General features: G+C 40.5%; 1 protein-coding gene across 6 annotated transcripts in view; it reads left to right on the top strand.

Moving 5' to 3' along the window:
- Positions 1 to 18,457, top strand: part of Mapk10 (mitogen-activated protein kinase 10) — a 294,149-nt gene that overhangs the window by 167,913 nt on the left and 107,779 nt on the right. For all 6 annotated transcript variants that reach the window (XM_031337017.1, XM_031337021.1, XM_031337020.1 and 3 more), the window contains one exon: positions 3,699 to 3,868. In XM_031337017.1, coding sequence (XP_031192877.1) covers positions 3,699 to 3,868 — 170 coding nt within the window. The remainder of the gene's footprint in view (positions 1 to 3,698; positions 3,869 to 18,457) is intronic.

The following is an 18,457-nucleotide window of genomic DNA, read 5'->3' as shown; positions in this document are numbered from 1 at the left end:
AAAAAAAAAAAAAAAAGAAACAATAGCAAAATGTGCCCACAACTAAACAAAACCCTAAGATATTGTCAGATAAAATATTTCCCTTTTAAAACTAATAGATAACTGATTTTGACTCAGATTTAAAATGGAATGAGTGCATGCCTCTTGGTCCCAAGAAATGGCATGATTATTGGTTTCTGTTGTTCTTCTGTGACAACCTGGCAACAGCATAGGAGAAGAGCTCCATCTGTCAGTATAACTTGTAAAATAAATTGCTGATTCCATCCATGTCAAAAGAGGAACCATAACTTGTAAGTCCAAATGACAACATCAGGAGAATTGTCTATACATTGGCTAATCCACTGAATGTGATTCCACATGGCATTTTCTACTGAGTCAGTTGATTTGATATCAACAGTGTTTTAAATAGTACCTAACATATTATATGTGTTCAATAAATGTGTTACAGTGAAGAACACCAAGCCCACATTACATTTTATGGTAGCCTTGGAAATCTCTGATTACTACTGATGACACAAGATTGTATTCAATTCGGAAATTGTTTATTAAACATACTCCAGGAAGAGAGTATGTAGTGAGTTTGTAGCATCAGAGGTGTTAGTGCAATTTCTCTGGACTTCCTAAGGTTTCATCCTGCAACTCATTCTTAGACAGTTTTCTGACTTGTTTTCTTGCTATTCTAAATTATTATTTTTAGTTAAGCTAATCCAGTTTGCAAAAAATTATCTCAAATTGGGTGATTTTAATTCATATGCCCATGAATTACTAATTCTGAAAGTAAGAGTCAGTTGATTCATGGCTCTGGGAACTCCCTTCATTTGTTTGAATATAAATTTTAAATGAATTTAATATAATGAAGAACATACCTGTAGACTTAGATATTTCAAAACCTACTTTAATAAGGGTTTTCAAATGCTTTGAACTTCCCTTCTAGCCTACCATTCAAAGGTAGGGGAGAAAAGATGGTAAATAGGACCCAGGAATGTGGCCCTATTTAGAAGTAGTTTTTGGGATGATTCCAGTCTCCATTTGTCAGTATACCAGCAGTGCAGTTGAGTAGTGTCAGGATAGCAAACATGAACCAGCAGTGGTGGCAAGGTCCAGCAGAAACAGTCAGGTGTCTGTAGAATTAAGAGTGTTAGCCTGAGTCAGTAGGGTGTCCAGAACCAGTAGGGATGCCAGGAGAAGTCCCCCGCTGTGCCTCTCCATGAAGATCACTGAAGACACAAGGCCAATGAAGTGTTGCAAGGCTAGCTGTGCAAGTGAGATGCTACTGTCTGTTGATTCCCATTTATATATTTTCCAAACATCATGTATCTTTTCATGGCCCTTGCCTCAACAACATACCACGTGAGTCTGCGCCACATGACACAACCAGAAACTTCCACCTCAGTACCTGCAGTTGGAAATCAATAATATCACTCTACCTGGATCCCCTGGCCCCTGTGAGAGTTTGTATCAAGGAAGAAATATGAAACATAATTCTATGTCCCTGGTGAAAATTTTTTTTTATTTGCTAACTGTTGTTTGATGCCAGGCTAAGAACCACGGGATCTATTCTCCCTGAAGTTAAGCATTAGCAAAACAGTATCTTTTTTCTAACTTGTCTTGCTAGGCTTGTTAATTAATCAAAACTTGCTACTCACTGTGGTTTTTGTCGTGGTTGCCATTAGTTTTTCCTTTGGCTTTCCAGAGTGTGACATTAAGATTTGTGCTCAAGGTGACTTCACGGGGCCTATAAAAATTTTAGACGTCAGTGGTAGCTACGTAGAGGCGATTTCATCTAGGCCGCGTTGAGTCATTCTCGAGACGAATGACCTTTCTCAAAGAGCCAGGCTTGGGTTTGTCTTTAAGGCCCAAACCAAGGCCAAGTACTGCCCAACGCTGCGATTAGTATGCGTGAATGATTGGTATACACATGTGTTATTGCATACATGTGATTAGGACATACTTGTGACAGCATGTATGTGTGATTAGTATACATATGTGATTATTAAATACATGTGATTAGTACATACATTGTGATTACTACCCTCTTGTGGTTAGTACATATGTGTAATTAGTATGCACATATGATTAGTGCATATGTATGATTGGCATACATACATGATTATTATGATTAGTACACACATGCAATATTTCATGACCACTACTGGACATCTAGAGTTGATGAAGCTAACTTGTGCTATGGATTTTATGATATTCCAAATATTAAGGGGTGCAACAGAGGGTCAGAGCATAACAACTGTCACATTAGGCAGGTATCAGTCATCCCATGTTAATCTTGCAGACGAAAAGTATTGAATGTTGTACTTTCATTTGGCTTTATTTAATCTTTTTTTTTTTTTTCAAAGAAAGCCAGAGTTTCTTGGGCACTTATAACCTGAATGTATAATAGAAATGACAGTGGTTTGGAGAGCTGTGCATAGCACTGGGTTAGTTTTCCACAGCCACTGTAAACTCTAAACCCCTGTTCCTCTGGTTAGGCGTGCAGCACTCTGCTCTTGAACGGCCTTGCTTGATGTCCTCTGCTGTGCTGCACAGACTACTTTCCAGTTTTGTTACATTTGCAAGTTACTTGCATTTCCTGATGACTCTCTAAAATAATGCAGATCTCTAGCCCATAGTTACACCTATAATTGTGGCCCCCCAAATTTGTACCGAATGCTGCCACTATGCCTGCTCCCAGGCACAGGACAGCCTGCTGTGTCTATTCTGCTCTATGCCTGCCTCGCCTGTCTGGGGCCTCCAGACTCTTCCAGTAGACCTGCAGATTTTTCTGGCTCAGTTCGAATCATTCCCACTCAGTTTTCCTTACATCACCATCCTGACTGGATTGCATTCCATTCAGGAAGAGATTAAGAGGTATTTCCATATCAACTTTTTATCTAGACAAGGAATGGCAAAAATTTCCAAGGGAAATGGTTTTATGGCCAACTCAGAGGTTTAGAGCCTAAGAGACTTTAAATCAGTCAAATTATGTGAGAACTGATATTCAGAAAAGTTAGTGTATTAAATTATATGAAAATTTCGATTTAAATTCTAGGCTCAAAGCATTCTAGGTGAAGTTTCCACTGATTAAAGTTTCATCTAGACATTCAAAGCTCATGATGTATACGGAAAATTGTCTGCCATGTGGGAATACCCAACTCATGCAGGGCTACCACAAAGCTTTCAGACAGCAAGAACTATAGAGCTATATGATTTATATCTCTCCTCATTTTTGCTCCATATAACATGTCAGGATTCTCCTAACTGAATGTCCCCAATGTGTAGATGTCATGTCTAATGAGAACTATTGGATGAAACTAAATAATACACCGAAAGCATGAGTTTTTAAAACCTAAATGAAATCATCCAGAAGAGGCCTAAGTATTTGTTTACCTAAAAGGGATGAGGTGATCATGGGACCACTTCTCTTTCTGTTTGAAACAGGCTTTGGAAGTTTGGTTGTTGAGACTATATCATAGGGTCTATTTTTCCAGGCCTTAAACATATTAATATGAAGAAGACATTGTTTGCATTTTAAGGTTCATGTCCTTCAAATAAACTGGCCAGGCTCAATACAGATTTTTTTTTTCTGTGTGAGCTACTTGGACTAGATGATAGATGGCCAGATATTTGTAACCATCAAAAGAAAAGACTTCTTTGTGTCCATTAACATTGAACTGCTCCTCTTGTCTCATTCTTCTTGACAGGGATTCGATAAACACGTGGATGTGTCATCTATTGCCAAACATTACAACATGAGCAAAAGCAAGGTAGACAACCAGTTCTACAGTGTGGAAGTGGGAGACTCAACTTTCACAGTTCTTAAGCGCTACCAGAACCTGAAGCCGATTGGCTCTGGGGCTCAGGGAATAGTTTGGTAAGTAGAATCGATTTGATTTACTTTTAAAGGGAGTATGCTATATTTGTTTACAAGCTCCAAACAGATAAATATCAGGTGAAATGCATACATTGAAAATATAAATTTATAAGCATTGTTTGTTTACCTGCTTGTTAACAATATACAGCCTCCAATCACCAGAAATCAAAAATTACAACACAAGGGAAGAAATAGACTGGGAGGATGAGGGTGTTTTTACTGTTGCTGCTATATTTAGAAACGTTTATTTGTATATTTCACAGCAAGAACAATTGTATCTGAAGATAGGAAATGTTAGATCCCCAACACACTTAAGAGAGATGAGTGAACTCTCTCTGTGGCTATTAAAGTCTGGTTTAGTTCATTGGAAGACCTAATAATCCTGTTCTAAGATGGTTAGGTTACAATGTGGTTCATAGGATATTGGATGCTCTCCTTCCTCCTTTCTATGGCATGTAAATCATCCCTGGTCGTAAGTAGAGTTAGTGATAATAGATGCCAAGAATGGAGCTTGTACTGGGGACATTGAGTTTTGTTGGAGCCCTTGAAGGGGGTTCTGGTTACTCATGTCCTAGAACAAGGAGTTGGACAGAAAAACCATGATGCAGCAGCAGTTCAGACAAATTTATAGAGAAGGATTCTCTTTCAGTGTCGGGAGAAGGGAGAAGGCCAGAACAAAGAATTTCCTGAACAGCTCAGGTGTATAAGGTGCGTATCATTAGTGCAGGCTCTGTGAGTCATTTGTCTCGTGAGGCCCCCTGGGGCTCAGTTCCTCCCAATACTCTTCTGTAATACGGCAAGTGCTGCATACAACTCAGTGCATTGCATATCTCAACAGTGTACTAAGTATCCAACCAGGGATGTGAGTTTTGAATGAACCTCAGATCATCTTCATGAACTCTGGAGTGTATCTTTGTAAGTGACAGTGGCCCCATCCAGGCGTTTCCAGTCAATCTTAGACTACTGTCTTCTCTCAGTCTTCACTCCAGGTCCCCCTGAACTTTCATGTTCTACCATACTCTCCTGCCTCAAAATTATCCATGAGTAAGACTTTAAACTCATTTTAAAAACAAATTTATCAGAAAACAAAACAAAACAACAACAACAACAACAAAACTCAAAACTAAACAAACAAAAACACAACCTGTATTTCAAAATGGTAGCCTTGGCATTTCCTGAGGTTCGTGGCCTTTGCCTCAGGCTGGGGAGGAAGGGGAGGACAACTTCATTGCAGCGAAGGACAAACTGCAGGCCTGACAGGGGAGTATGCCAGGCTTTGCTCTGCTATATGTGTAACTCCTTGTGGACAGATATGGGCTTCTCTTCCTTATGCCTTTTCAACCTAAGTGCTAAGGTTATCTTTGTTTAATTGTACCATTTGTCTGTCATCACTGTGTATGCCAGATCTAGTCTTCAGTTGGTTTGCTTTCCCTACCAATGTTTCTTCACTTAATTTCTCCCCTATTTCCTTTTGTGGACAATGAGCCCTTCACACCCAACACATGTCTATAGTCAGACCTGTCTGTGGAGTCCACAGACTATCCCCATGTTCACTATAACAGTCACATGCATATATTGTCTTAAATATTCTATATAGTCCTGAATAGAGAGACTAGTTAGAACTGGGGTCTGGATATGACTGTGGTCTCTGGGAAAGAGGTAAGCTTAAAGACTGTTCATTTATGTATACTAACTCTACTTTAGAACAGGAATAAAAACACAGAGGAACCAGTTTGAAAAGAGATGTCATAAATTTTTGACTGTGCCACCATAAAGCGGTGTATGCACATATGTGCTTGTCCTATAGGAATTCTGCTTTCTGACTGTACATGTAGGTACACAGGCACTGCCATCAAGCCCCCTCCCCCTGGATTTTCTTGAAATGGAATCTCCTCTTTCCTCTTCCAGTTGTCTGGTACTTGCTCCTTATTTTTACACTTTGCTTCTTCAGCTGCCTTATTATTGATATAATACCAGAAGTCAAAAGCAACGCTAAAGTATCTTCAAAAGAATCAACCACTACTATGGCTTTCAAACTTTACTGCTGACCATAGAACAAAAAAATTATCACTATTGAGAGTTATTACATGAGGCTACTAGGAAATCTTTTGGAATACATTGGTACCTCTTACTTCTGAAGGACAAAAATGATTATTCATCAAAGCAAACAATGCTAAGATCAGTGTGCTTCAGTGTTTGAGCTGGGGGCTTTCCATGGAGCTGGGAGCTCTCAGTCTCCTCACAGTGGGAAACCATTGAGGAATCTGTGAGGAGCTTTAAGAACAGCATTCAGGAGGCAATGAGCAAATCATGTCAGCGTTGCCCAGTCTTTAGGAGAGGGTGGCAGTAGTGTTTTGAGCAGGTTACACGATTACCCAATAAATATAAAGTTGTCATGACTTTAAGAAGAACTGAGGAAAGTATGTACACACACACAGACACAGACACAGACACAGACACACACACACACACACACACACACACACACACGAAAACTGAAAAACAAGAAAATCCTCAGATTCTAGATGCAGCATTAACAAAATGGCTTTACTGGCATTCCACAGGTCAGTCTGGTAAGAACTTGCCTGAACTGCTTTTCCCTATCTTTGAACTTGAGCTTTTATTGACCATTCTTATTTACAATACACAAGTCACAAACACTGGCACAGCTGGGCATGGTGCCACATGCCTGCCTTTAATCCCAGCATTTGGGAGGCAGAGACAGAGAGGCAGGTTCAAGGCCAGCCTAGTCTACAGATCAAGTTCTGGGACAACCAGAGCTACATAATGAGACCTTGCCTCAAAACAAAACAAAACAAAACAAACAAAACCCAGCAAACAAGTTAGATTACTGCATTATTTACAAATGTACACAAACCAAGACAATCATCTTTAAGGTCAGAATTTGATTTAAGGGAGCATTTATGGTGATGGGGTTGACAGGCAAGAGATGGGTCAGACTATCCAGTTTCCCCCCAAAGCCTCAGCCTTCCTGTATAACAGGAGGGAGACTTGTTCTGTGGTCCCCAAGTGATTTTATTGTGTTTCAGGAAGCATTGCTCACAGTCCTTTGGCCCATTTCTCCCTGCTTCTAAAGAGCCATTACCCTAAGTGACTCAGCTTTAATCACACATTTATATTTAGCCCTTGACCTGGGAAGTGATTACTTTTGCATGTGGAACAGCAGTACAGTCTGCACCCACAATTTTCCACTCATTTTGCAACCAGACCTCAGCTGCAATCTTCTTGAAATCAGGTGCATTGAGCTTCAGATATTGCCTCCAGACCTATGAGAGGTTTCATGCAGTGGGACCTAAGAGGTCTTATTCTTCCTCTGTCTTTGCCATTTTTCTTGTCCCCTTTGTCTAAGTCTGACTACAAATATCAACTTATAATTTTCTTGATTAATGAGTAAAACTTGTAAATAGCAATTCTGACTTTCACAGAGAAAAACATAGTACAATGAGAAATAAAATGTAGAAGTTTCATGAAAGAGTGCTTAAAATATACATACATATAAAATACAAACATATAAAAAATATATAATATCTATAGTTTTGTGCTGACTATAGTATGTGAGTTGATATGTGTAAATGTATGTCAAAATGATAGGTGATATTTATGGAATTGGTAGTATGGTGCATAAAATTTATATTTGGGTTTAAGGTGTATAATAGACAATTATTCCAAATTCCCTTATTCTTCAGTTAATTTTAATTAGTTTATATTCCTAGGGTTAAAAATTAACAAGAATTTGTAGTTTAAACATACTTTTTTTGGCAGAAGTGAAGAATGGTCATTCATATTATTATAAATAACTATTCACTTACAGATATTTGAGTTCCTTTGAAATCATTTATTGGGGCTAAATACCAATGAAGAAATAATTAGTCAGAAGAAATAATTAGTTAACAATTTTGTATTTGTTTATAATTTCTGTTTCAGTCCCTGAGACAGAGTGGTTAACTGACATGGCTTCTTGCTTCATAAGCCCCTCCCTGTCTTCTAGAATCAATGAAAGAAATACCCTCATCTCTAAATATCAAATCACTGTGTGGTTACCATGTTCCTTTATCTGATGCATAAATCCTGAGGAATTCTTATGATTGATATGCATCCACTGCATGTAATTTGGAACATATATATATATACATACAATAGGTCCATGCTAACATCCACACACTCCAGTTTATCTTAGAAAAACCAAAGTTCCTCATGGGAAGGACACAGCTTCATCAGTGTGATTGGATTTAGCTAAGTAACCAATGGCAGTTGTCCTTGCTCAGAGCGTGAGAATCTTGTTTACTGCTCCAGAAGACCTGCCCTTTCCACCTGGAGACAAGGCACATGTGTTTTAAAAAGGAGACATTGTAGAATTATAGGCAATGCAGCTAAAGGCAGCAGAGCTGGAAGGGTCTTTATGAGGCTCAGAGGGAAGGCGCTAGCCCCCGTCCGCATGCAGAGGCATGCCTCTAGCCTGTTTCAGATGACACTGTTTATGGAGCTGGCCTTGCTCATCTAGGGTTTGACTGCAGAAGCTGAGACATCTTTCAGGTTGGAAGTCGCTCTGACAGCTCTAGCATTCTCTTTGTCTGTTCTCTGCACTCATCTCACAATCACACCCTCACCTACAGTGGGATTTAAATTTATTTAAAATATTTGACCCTGTCAAGAGTTTTCCATTTCCTGTCACAAGTTATGAATTCATCCTTGAATCGTTGCATGTTAAGCTCCTGTCTACCATGGTAGAGTTCCAGTCACCATCAGCCAAGGCTTTTGCCTACATCGCTGGGCACAGGCTTCTTCTAGTTTCTGATTCTCAGAACTGTGCTCTTATTTAGCTATAGTTTCATCATTGTTATTAAAATGTCTTAGACAAAAAATTTAATAATGCCCATTTATACAGATCACTCTCAATCAAGGTGGCTCAAACCCCAAGTATATCTATAAAAATGTAAAAAAGCAAAGCAAACCAAAATAAAAACCCTTTCTTTGGATTCACTCTAGACAGTGGATCTGAGGTAAGTGTGGCTAAAAACAGATGAACTTCAGATTTCAAAGGAAAGAAAACTTGCCTAGCAAAACTGTAAAATGGACAACAAGGGTAGGGTAAGAGATTCAATAGGTAATAGATTAGTATGCTGAACAATTCTCTGCCACAGTGGTTTGACAGTCCCAAGAAGATGCAAAGGAAGAGGGGGAAATTACAAGTCAGATTGTTATCAAGGTGAAATGATCCCCTCTCTTCCAGGAAGCTCCTTCCCCCTGTCCCCCTCAGTGTGTCTCTTCAAGGACGGTGTCTGCCAGGGCCTTCCTTTAGTCTGAGACCATCGCTCACCTGCTGTTGTTTACCTTGACACCATGAGGATTGATGACATGCACCATGAATGTTGTTTCCTACTCTTCCTTGTTTCATCTGTAGCTCTGTTCTCCAAACTCTCACCCAGATCAGCACAGTTGGCTGCTTGCCCTCTCCTGCTGGAAGACTGAGCCAGCTGAGCATCATATAACCATGCTGATTTTCTCCATTGTAGGTTTATGAGCTTTATCCTCAGCTGGGCTCCCATTCTTGCTTAGCAACCCTTTTACTTACATGTCTCCTCTGCTTCCTATCCCATTTCCCATGGCGACTGTTACAACCCTATTACATGTTTCCTGTGAGCTCCTAATCCCATTTTCTCACTCCATTATGTACAGAAGGCCTTAGCCACTTCTTTTAAAAGAAAGCATATGCCCTGAGGCAAGTACTCTCTACAGTTTTCCTTCTTCACTCTCGTCTGTGGCCTTCTGTTTCCTCTCCCCTCCCCTAGACAGGGTTTCTCTGTATAGCCCTGGCTGTTCTGGAACTCATTCTGTAGACCAGGCTGGCCTTGAACTCAGAAACCTGCCTGCCTCTGCCTCCCAAGTGTTGGGATTAAAGGCGTGCGCCACCCACTGCCTGGCATCTTCTTGCCTTCTGTGCTCAGTGTGTCCTCCGAGTGTCCCGGCGTGGCTGGCCACCTGTGTCTATGATTTCCTCCCCTCCCATCTCTATATAGAATCAACTGTAGCTTCCTTCTTCCTACCTATAGAAGACTCCTCTAAAAAGTTTCATCTAAAAATAAATCCTTTAGATTCTGTTTGACCCTAAAAGAACCTTTCTGTCACTTGTTTTTCCTAATCAAGGCTCTTGCTAGGAGAGGTGAATTTAACCTCTTCCCAGTTTTTCTGTCACACTTCACTAATGGCTGCAATCACAATGGCTATGGCAGAATGAGACTGGAGATGGTGGAGGTGGCCCCTCCACAGGCAGCTAGTCCACTGGCTTCCCTTTCGCTCCCCATTTCAGCATGAATGCAGTTCAGTTTGGACGTGGATGCTACCTGTGTTATTCGGGGCTCTCTAGAGGGAAGACCTGGTAGAGTGAGTGTGGTTTGTGCAGTGGGAGGCAGTCACTGTCTCACAGTGGAGAAGCTGAGAACTGGGTAGTTGCAAAGACTTGGATCAGGAGTGTATTAGTTACTTGTGGTTGTACTAAACACAACTTCAAGAAGGAACAGTTTATTGTGGCAAGATGGCAGGGGGGTGAGATGGCTGGTCGTAATCAGGAAGCAGAGTGTGGACCGGAGGTGGAGCTGGACTAAGATGCAGACACAGTGACTGTCTTGCTCACTGAGGTTCCCGTCTAAGGGAGGGTGTCACCTGCTAGAGAACACTAGGGCTCCTGGAGAATGTGCCACCTTCCAAACACAGGAAGAGGCTAGAAAAACAAGTACTAGTATCAGTTATTTTTCTGAATCTGAAAGAGGTTTGGAGGCAGATGTTAAGAACAGGGCCAGATGGGAGGCATGAACAGCTGAAGACAAGTGCCATGAATGCTGTTGACTGCTGAATGATTGTCAGTGTTAGCTGGGGTTGAAGCTCACTGCCTGCTGATTTCCTACCATCTCTATGATCAAGCATCAAGTGTCTCTCTTGATAGCCATTTTCCATTGCCCTTAAAGTGTTACATTTGTAAAATGTCCTTTTTCCTTGGGCATTTCACTTCTGTTTATGCCTGACCTCAAATGTTTGTCATGCTGGCTTTGTTCCTTCTGAGTCCTACACTTATTTTCATGCACATGGTCTTCATATATGAATTTATGATCTACTCAAACTTGCCGTTCACTGTGAATGTCTTACTTAGGAATCACTCATAGCTTAGTCACACCATGTAGACTTCGTCAACTCATAGGGGTTTGTTACTGATCTGTGGTGGAGATTTGTGGTGTCCATATGGAGTACCATCCCCAATGGTCTGGATGATTGACTGATACCCAGCCCTTGCTTCCACACTGCATTCAGAATGACATACTAATAATTTTCCCCAAATATACTAGCCAATGAAGAACTTATGGTACTTTTAAATATTAACACAAATGAGCATATGTTTCATGGGATTTCGTATATCTCCAGGCATGCATAACAGCACGCATCAGTTATACCCATCCATCCATCCATCTGTCCATCCATCCATCCATCCATCCATCCATCCATCCATCCATCCCTCTTTTGTGCTTTATCCTCCACATACTTCTCAGCCTTAGGTTGCAAAGATTCTACTTTCAGATTAATGCTTGTTTCTATGCATGAGAGAATAGGAAATACAAGTTGTGCACACGTGAGTACATGTGTATGTGTGTGTGTGTGTGTGTGTATGTTTAGATTACTTCCCTTAACATACTGAACATACTGTATTTTCTAGTGTCTACTTCACTGTAAACCCTGATATGTTATTCTTTACCACTGACTACTACTTCATCGTGTGTGTGTGTGTGTGTGTGTGTGTACATCACATTTTCTTTCTCCATGGCTCTCTTGAGGAGCATGTAGTTATATTCCTCAGTTTATCTATTGAGAAATAATGCCCCAGTTAACATGCATCTGCAGGTACATGACTAGAAGTGGTATGGTTGGATCAGGTGTCGCTTCTAACTTTGGTTCATTGGTAATTTCCGTGACTTACTAATTTTGATTCTTACCATTAGGAATGGTTCCCCTTTCCCACATCCTTATGGACATTGCTTAGTTTTATATTGACTTTATTCATGTGTTATTATTGGTTATGTGTGTGTATCTTTATGTTTGTGTGTGAACTTGTGCATGTATGTATGCATGTGAGTGTGGAGGGCAGAGGCCAAGCTCAGGTTTTATTTCCTAGAATCCATCTATTTTGTTTGATTCTTAGCCCCCACCCCTCACATGTGAATCTTCTTGTACACTAATTCGAGCATGCATGCCATTGTGGCCCTGTGGAGGTCAGAGGATAATCTTGGGTATCAGTTTTCACTTTGCATCTTGGTTGAGGCAGTCTGTGTTTGTTTTTGTTTTTTGTTTTTTGTTTTGTTTTTTCCACGATGTATACCAGGATATGTGTCCGAGCAGTTTCCAGCATTCTCTTATCTGCACCTTGCAACTCTTTCTATGGGTTCTGAGATTATACACTTGTATTTTTGTGGTAGGTTTTCAGGATTCAAACTCTACTCCAGGATCTCCCCCTGGGACTTGGGGATCACTGTCTAGCTTAGACTAGCTGGCATGTGAACTCCCAGGCTCCGTGAGCCTCTGCTCTCCCAGTGTTTCTTTGTTCTTGTTTGTTTTTAATGTAGACACTGGTCATTGGAGCCAGCTTCTCACACACTTACATTACAGACATTTATGGATGAAGCTACCTCCTTAGCCTGCCCCTGAATTAATTTGGTAATAGTTGCTATAACTAGAGTGAGATGGAATTTAATAATAGTATTCATTTTATTTGCACTCCCTAGGAACTAATATTATTAAGTCTTTTCATTTGTTTATTGTCTATTTGCATTTATTTATTTGAGATGTGTCTACTTGGATCTTCTTCATTTTGAAGTGGGTTCTTTTTGGTTCTTTGTGTGTTCTGGATGCTGCCCCTTTGCCCCTGCCTGTGAGTGGTGTTGGATGGGCTTTCCAGTCTGTAGGTTGCCCTCTGACACTATCAGTCGTTTCCTTTGCTGTGTGGATCTTTGTTCTTTGATGTCATTCCCCTTGTCATGTGTTGTCTTTTCTTTGCTTTGGAGATCTGATTTAGAAAACAGTTGCTGTTATCCAAGTATTGACATTTTTTCCCAGTAATTGCAGTTTCTGGTCTTATATTTAGGCTTTTGGTGTACTTGAGTTTACCACTGCATGCGATGAAAGCTCAGGAGTGAGTTTGAATGCTCTACTCATTCTGTTTGATGCATTTGAGTTTATTTACCATTGCACACGATGAGAGCTGAGGATCCAGTTTGAATCCTGTATTCCATCTGTTGCACAGCCTGTCCTTTTCCCATTCTTTGCTTTTGATGTCCTTGTCAAGAGCAAGTTGCTTGTGTGTCACATTTCTGTCCCACTGGTCTATGTGTCTGTGTTCATGCCAATATCAGACTGTTTCCTTACCAGGTTAGTTTGATTCTGTTACTGTCATAAATCATTGATCAAAAAGAACTTGGAGAAGAAGGCTTTATTTGGCTTAGAGTTTATAGTCCAGCATCATGGCAAGCCTAGGCAGGAATTTAAAACAGGAACTTAGAGGCAGGAACCAAAGCAGAGAGCATGAAGGAACACTGCTCTGCTGACTGGTTTGCTCCCCATGGCTTGATAAGCTACTTTTCTTAGACGACCTGGCCAGGGATAGCACAGCCAACAGTGGGCTGGGCCCTCATACACCAGTTAACAATCTAGATAATGGCCCACCAACATGCCCACAGTCCAATCTGTTGAAGGCAGCTCCTCAGCTGAGAGTCTTTCTTCCCAAGTGGTCCTGTCTCAGAGCACAGGTACCCTGATCTGTTTCTTGAGAGTGGTGGCCTCCATTCTTTCCCACTTGACACCACTTGGGTACAAGAGCACAGAACAATCGTATTTGACACTCTGAAGCCCATTTGGATCTCTGAGGAAGATGTGTGCTGGAGTGGAGCAGTGGCTCTCAGGTTGTACAGCGCAGGGGCTTCTGACCCATACAGAAAGCAGTCTAAATTTAGACAGCAGTTCACTTTTCAAGTTTACTCTCCGTACATGCCCTGAGTGTCTTCTGGGATGATGACATGAACTCCAGGCTACTATGAGATTTCAGGTTACTTATATGTAATAGAATTTAAGCCAGTGTAGAGTATGAACATTCCCAATAGATAGGCTTTACAGCATTATTCATTCTGGCAGATTTTGGGGGCTGTCTTTCATTCTTATACACTACAGGGGTGACAGCACTGTTGAATACATCCTGTTTCTCTGATTATCTATTATCTTTCTATCTGTCATTCATCTATCTATCTATCTATCTATCTATGTATCTGTCATCTATCTATCTATCTATCTATCTATCTATCTATCTATCTATTCATCATCTACTATCTGCCATCTATCTACCATCTACTATCTATCTCTCTATCTACCTATCATATTATTATCTATTATCTATCACCTATCAATCTACTATCTATCATTTATCATCTATCTATCATCTATCTATATGTTTATCTATCACCTCTCAATCTATCATTTATCTATCATTATTATCTATCACTTATCTACCAATCTATCATCTATCTGTTTATCTATCTATCTATCTGTAATCTATCAATATATCATCAATCTGTCATCTATTTATCTATCATCTATCAATCTATCTATCATCTATCATCTATTACCTATCATCTATTATCTATCTATCTATCTATCTATCTATCTACCTATCCATCTTCATTCAAGGAGGAGCTGAGATCTAAGTGCCTCTACTTAGCATCCAAGATATCTGCTTCTGAAAGCCATTTTGTTCTCTTCTTGGATGTGCATGGTGTGCCTCCTATTTCCTGGGGCGAACTTCTATTCCAGTTTCAGTTGCACAGGTCTTTTCAGTTGCACCCCCATTTCACCTTCCCTATGGCTCAGCAAAAACGACTGCTTTCTCACATCTTTCCGATTATTTACATTTTTATTGCTGTCTGAATACTTGCTGCTAGCAGATGATTTTATCAGAATTAGGATTTGTGGTCAGAGTATGTTTACAAGATATTGAAAATGCTTGATACACAATGGAAACAACTTAAATATTGAATTGTTTCCTATAACATACTTCAGCAATATATATACTGTGTATTAAATATTGACATGACACCCCAATTTAATGGTTATTCAGAGGTATTAATGAATTAATTAATAAAACTAACTCAGATTCTATCATTAGATCTATTAACAGATACTGTTGTATGTAAATGTTAGTGTAATAAACATAATAATTATGTCATTAGACTTTGTAAAGAATGAGTTAGTAATAGCAAAATTGATATTTCAAGCCATTCATTAAATGCCATACTAATTTAAACTTGATCTGATGACATTAAATAAGACCAACATACAGTATATTCTAAAGTGTATTTCAGAAAAAATGGAAGGCTTATGTCCGTGTTTTCAGATGACTCCACATTCAGGATTTATGCAAGGAAGAGGGAATGTGGTTACCATTACAGAATGGGTACCATTAGTGTCGTAAGGCTGGAGAATCACACCTGAGTGCCAATTTCACAGCTGAAGTGTGACATCATGATCAGGTCTATTAGTGCTTTGTATGCAGTGAGCACTTTTGGATTCAGAAAAAATGGGTAGGCTGAATAAATGAGCAAAATGTAAACAACTGAAGTTATTTGTACTCACTGTCAAAAAAAAGACAAAATAGAAATGTGGGGTAAGGAGACGGCTTCCTGGTTAAAGTGCTTGCTGCACATGCATAGGAAGACCTGGGGTTGGATCCCAGCACCCATGTACAAGCTGAACTTGGTGGCCCGTGTCTACGTCTCTGGTGCTTTGACAGACACAGGAGATCCCACGGTCTTGCATACCAGCCAGGGTAAACAACGTAAGCTCCACATTCAGTGAGAGATCCGAACTCAGAAAATAAAGTGGAGAGCCACAGAAGAAGATACCCGCTATCAACTGCTGGCCTCCACATGTGCAAACACCAGCAAGTGCATCTGCACACATATGCATAACACAAACACACACACACACACATACACACACACACATACACACACACACATACACACACACACATAGACACACACACACATAGACACACACACATAGACACACACACACACATACACACACACATGTAAGATTGTTTCTGTGACATTTTCTTACTTTATTTTCATTAAGTATTTACTGGGTGGCTGAATGATATTAAAACTGTAACATATTGATAGGATACAGAGTTGGACAGACGAGGGTCCCCCATCCAGGAGGAGAGGGACACAGTCTTGCTTCTCTTGGGCAGTTTCCTCACATCCTTCAATCCTTATACTTAAGTCAGGATCATTCTGTCTGCTGTAACAAATTTAAAAAGACTGATAGTCACTTAAAGGGAAAAGATAAGGGTGGGACCAGCATCTGTTTAGCTATCTCAGGGACAACATGGCACAAAAGCACCGGAGTCTCCAAATGGCCAGAGGGAGTAAATCCACAGTGGAACTTTTACAGACAAGACCCACAAGTGATGCTTCTCTTCTGCTCCCTCTGCTCCCTCCTACTGGCTGGAACCCAGTCACACAATGCTACAATCTAACTGTGCGGAAGGCTAGCATGCGCAGCAAAGGGAGGAGCACTAGGGCTCTGGACCTTCTGTGCTTTCTAAAGCAGTTAAGCTCTGGCTAAATCCAGCTAAATGCCGTCTTCCTTCTGGCCGTTTCGGGTGGAGCCTGCATTTTCTCCATTGGGCCAGCTTCCCAATGTCGTTTCTACACGGTCTTCTTCCTCCGTGCACTGCCTCGTTTCCTTCCGGCCTGGAGCCTCTTTAAAGCACAAGCGTCAAGCTTGCTTCCAGCTCTAGCGCTGCAGTCTGGCACACTGCGTGGTGTGCAGCAGTCACCTAGCAGGTTCTTCTGTTAAGCTTCTGGTTTTCTCTGCTACCTCTTTTGTCCACACCTAGCTTTCTAAGATTCGGTTTTTTGTTTTGTTTTGTTTTGTTTTTTGTTTTTGTTTTTTCTGTGCCAAAATATGCTGAACTATTCTTGCTAAGTTAGAATCATGTCAGATGTCTGGTGTGCACAGTATTTGGTTTGACACGTTTGGACCTAATCACCTGGTTTGGACACCAGCTTATCAACCTTTATGTGAGTGTGCCATCTTACCTTTCTGACTCTTGGGTGGAATTCTTTACTGCAAACTTAGCAGAGCAGGTTGAGTCCTCACAGATAAAGGAAGTCTACACTGTTTACTGACAGAAAAAGTGTATGCATTATGAGAGAAGGAGTTCTGGGTTTCAAAAGGCACACGTGGGAAGGACAGCAGGCATCAGGGACAGAATGACACAGAAGTAAGAGGAGAGACAGGTGCCAGATTCATAAAGGAGAAGAATGAAAGCAAAGGCAAGTGAGCACAGAAAGCAAGCAGACGACTCCCATAGAGAAGCAGAGACAAAAGGGACAGGGAAGAGAAATGAGGATTGTGACAGAGTAATTTTCCAGGATGGAGGAAGGTACTGATGGGATTAATTTTGAAAGGAAGCAATAATTCTTTGTGAGGAAGTGAATTAAAGTATAGCACTTACGTTGGCTTGCTTTGGATCATATTTGATAAGCTGTTCCAAACCTCTTCAATATTGTCACTTTGCTGTCAAATAAAGATAGAAATTTGATTGGACTGTGAAGTCTCTGCCACAAAGAGAAAGGGTTTGTTTTGCTAGAGGTTCAGTTACTTCAAGCCTCTGGCTGCCTATCACAGCAGTGGCTGATGGGAGCAAGCTTTTCACCCCGTGGCCAGCCAAGAAAAGCAAGTGGAAAGGGGAAGGGAAACTAGAGAAAATGTCAAAGATCATTATCACAGAGTGGTTCCTGCACCATCATCAAAACCCCTACGTCTTTGAGCTTGGAGGGAGATGAATCTCCTTGGCAGAAAAGCTAGGGCTCAGTCATGTTTTCACTGTGCCAGCTTAACCTGGCAGTGTCCATGAATCTGCTCCCGTTCTACACCGCAGTATATGTTTTTGATGCTGTATTACTTTATTTTCATCCTGACATGTCTGCCTCAGAGGTGAACTATTAATAAAAGACACACTTTGATCAGTTGTCCATGTTCCCTTCTCCATTTTTAGGGAAATACTATAACTATGTTTACTTGTACATGGAAAGGATTTTTTGAACTACCAAGAAGAAATTATGAACCTCAGTGTTTATATAGGAATTTCTAGACAGTTGACAGCTTTGTAAATGTGTGTGCGTGTGCGTGTGCATGTGTGCGTGTGTGTGTGTGTGTGTGTGTGTGTGTGTGTGTGTGTGTGTGTGATGTATATGTAGATACCCTTACAATGAGGCAAGCTTATTTGTGATCTTGATGCCTTATGCAGATAGAGATCTGAGGCAGCACTCTCTTTCTCAGTGCTCAGCAGGGACCCTGAGCCACAGCTGCTTCACTGTCCTGTGCTGCTAAGCAACAATGCCTGGTTGATGAGATGCAAAATGCATTTTTGACTTAGGATATTTTCTTTTCTTTCTTTTTCTTTTTATTAGATATTTTCTTTATTTACATGTAAATTTCTCCATTCCTAGTTTCTCCTCCAAAAAACAA

This window comes from Mastomys coucha, unplaced genomic scaffold (genome assembly GCF_008632895.1).
Source record: "Mastomys coucha isolate ucsf_1 unplaced genomic scaffold, UCSF_Mcou_1 pScaffold22, whole genome shotgun sequence".
Lineage (NCBI taxonomy): Eukaryota > Metazoa > Chordata > Mammalia > Rodentia > Muridae > Mastomys > Mastomys coucha.
Note: the sequence above shows the minus strand (reverse complement) of the source record. Positions and strands in the feature narration are given on the sequence as shown.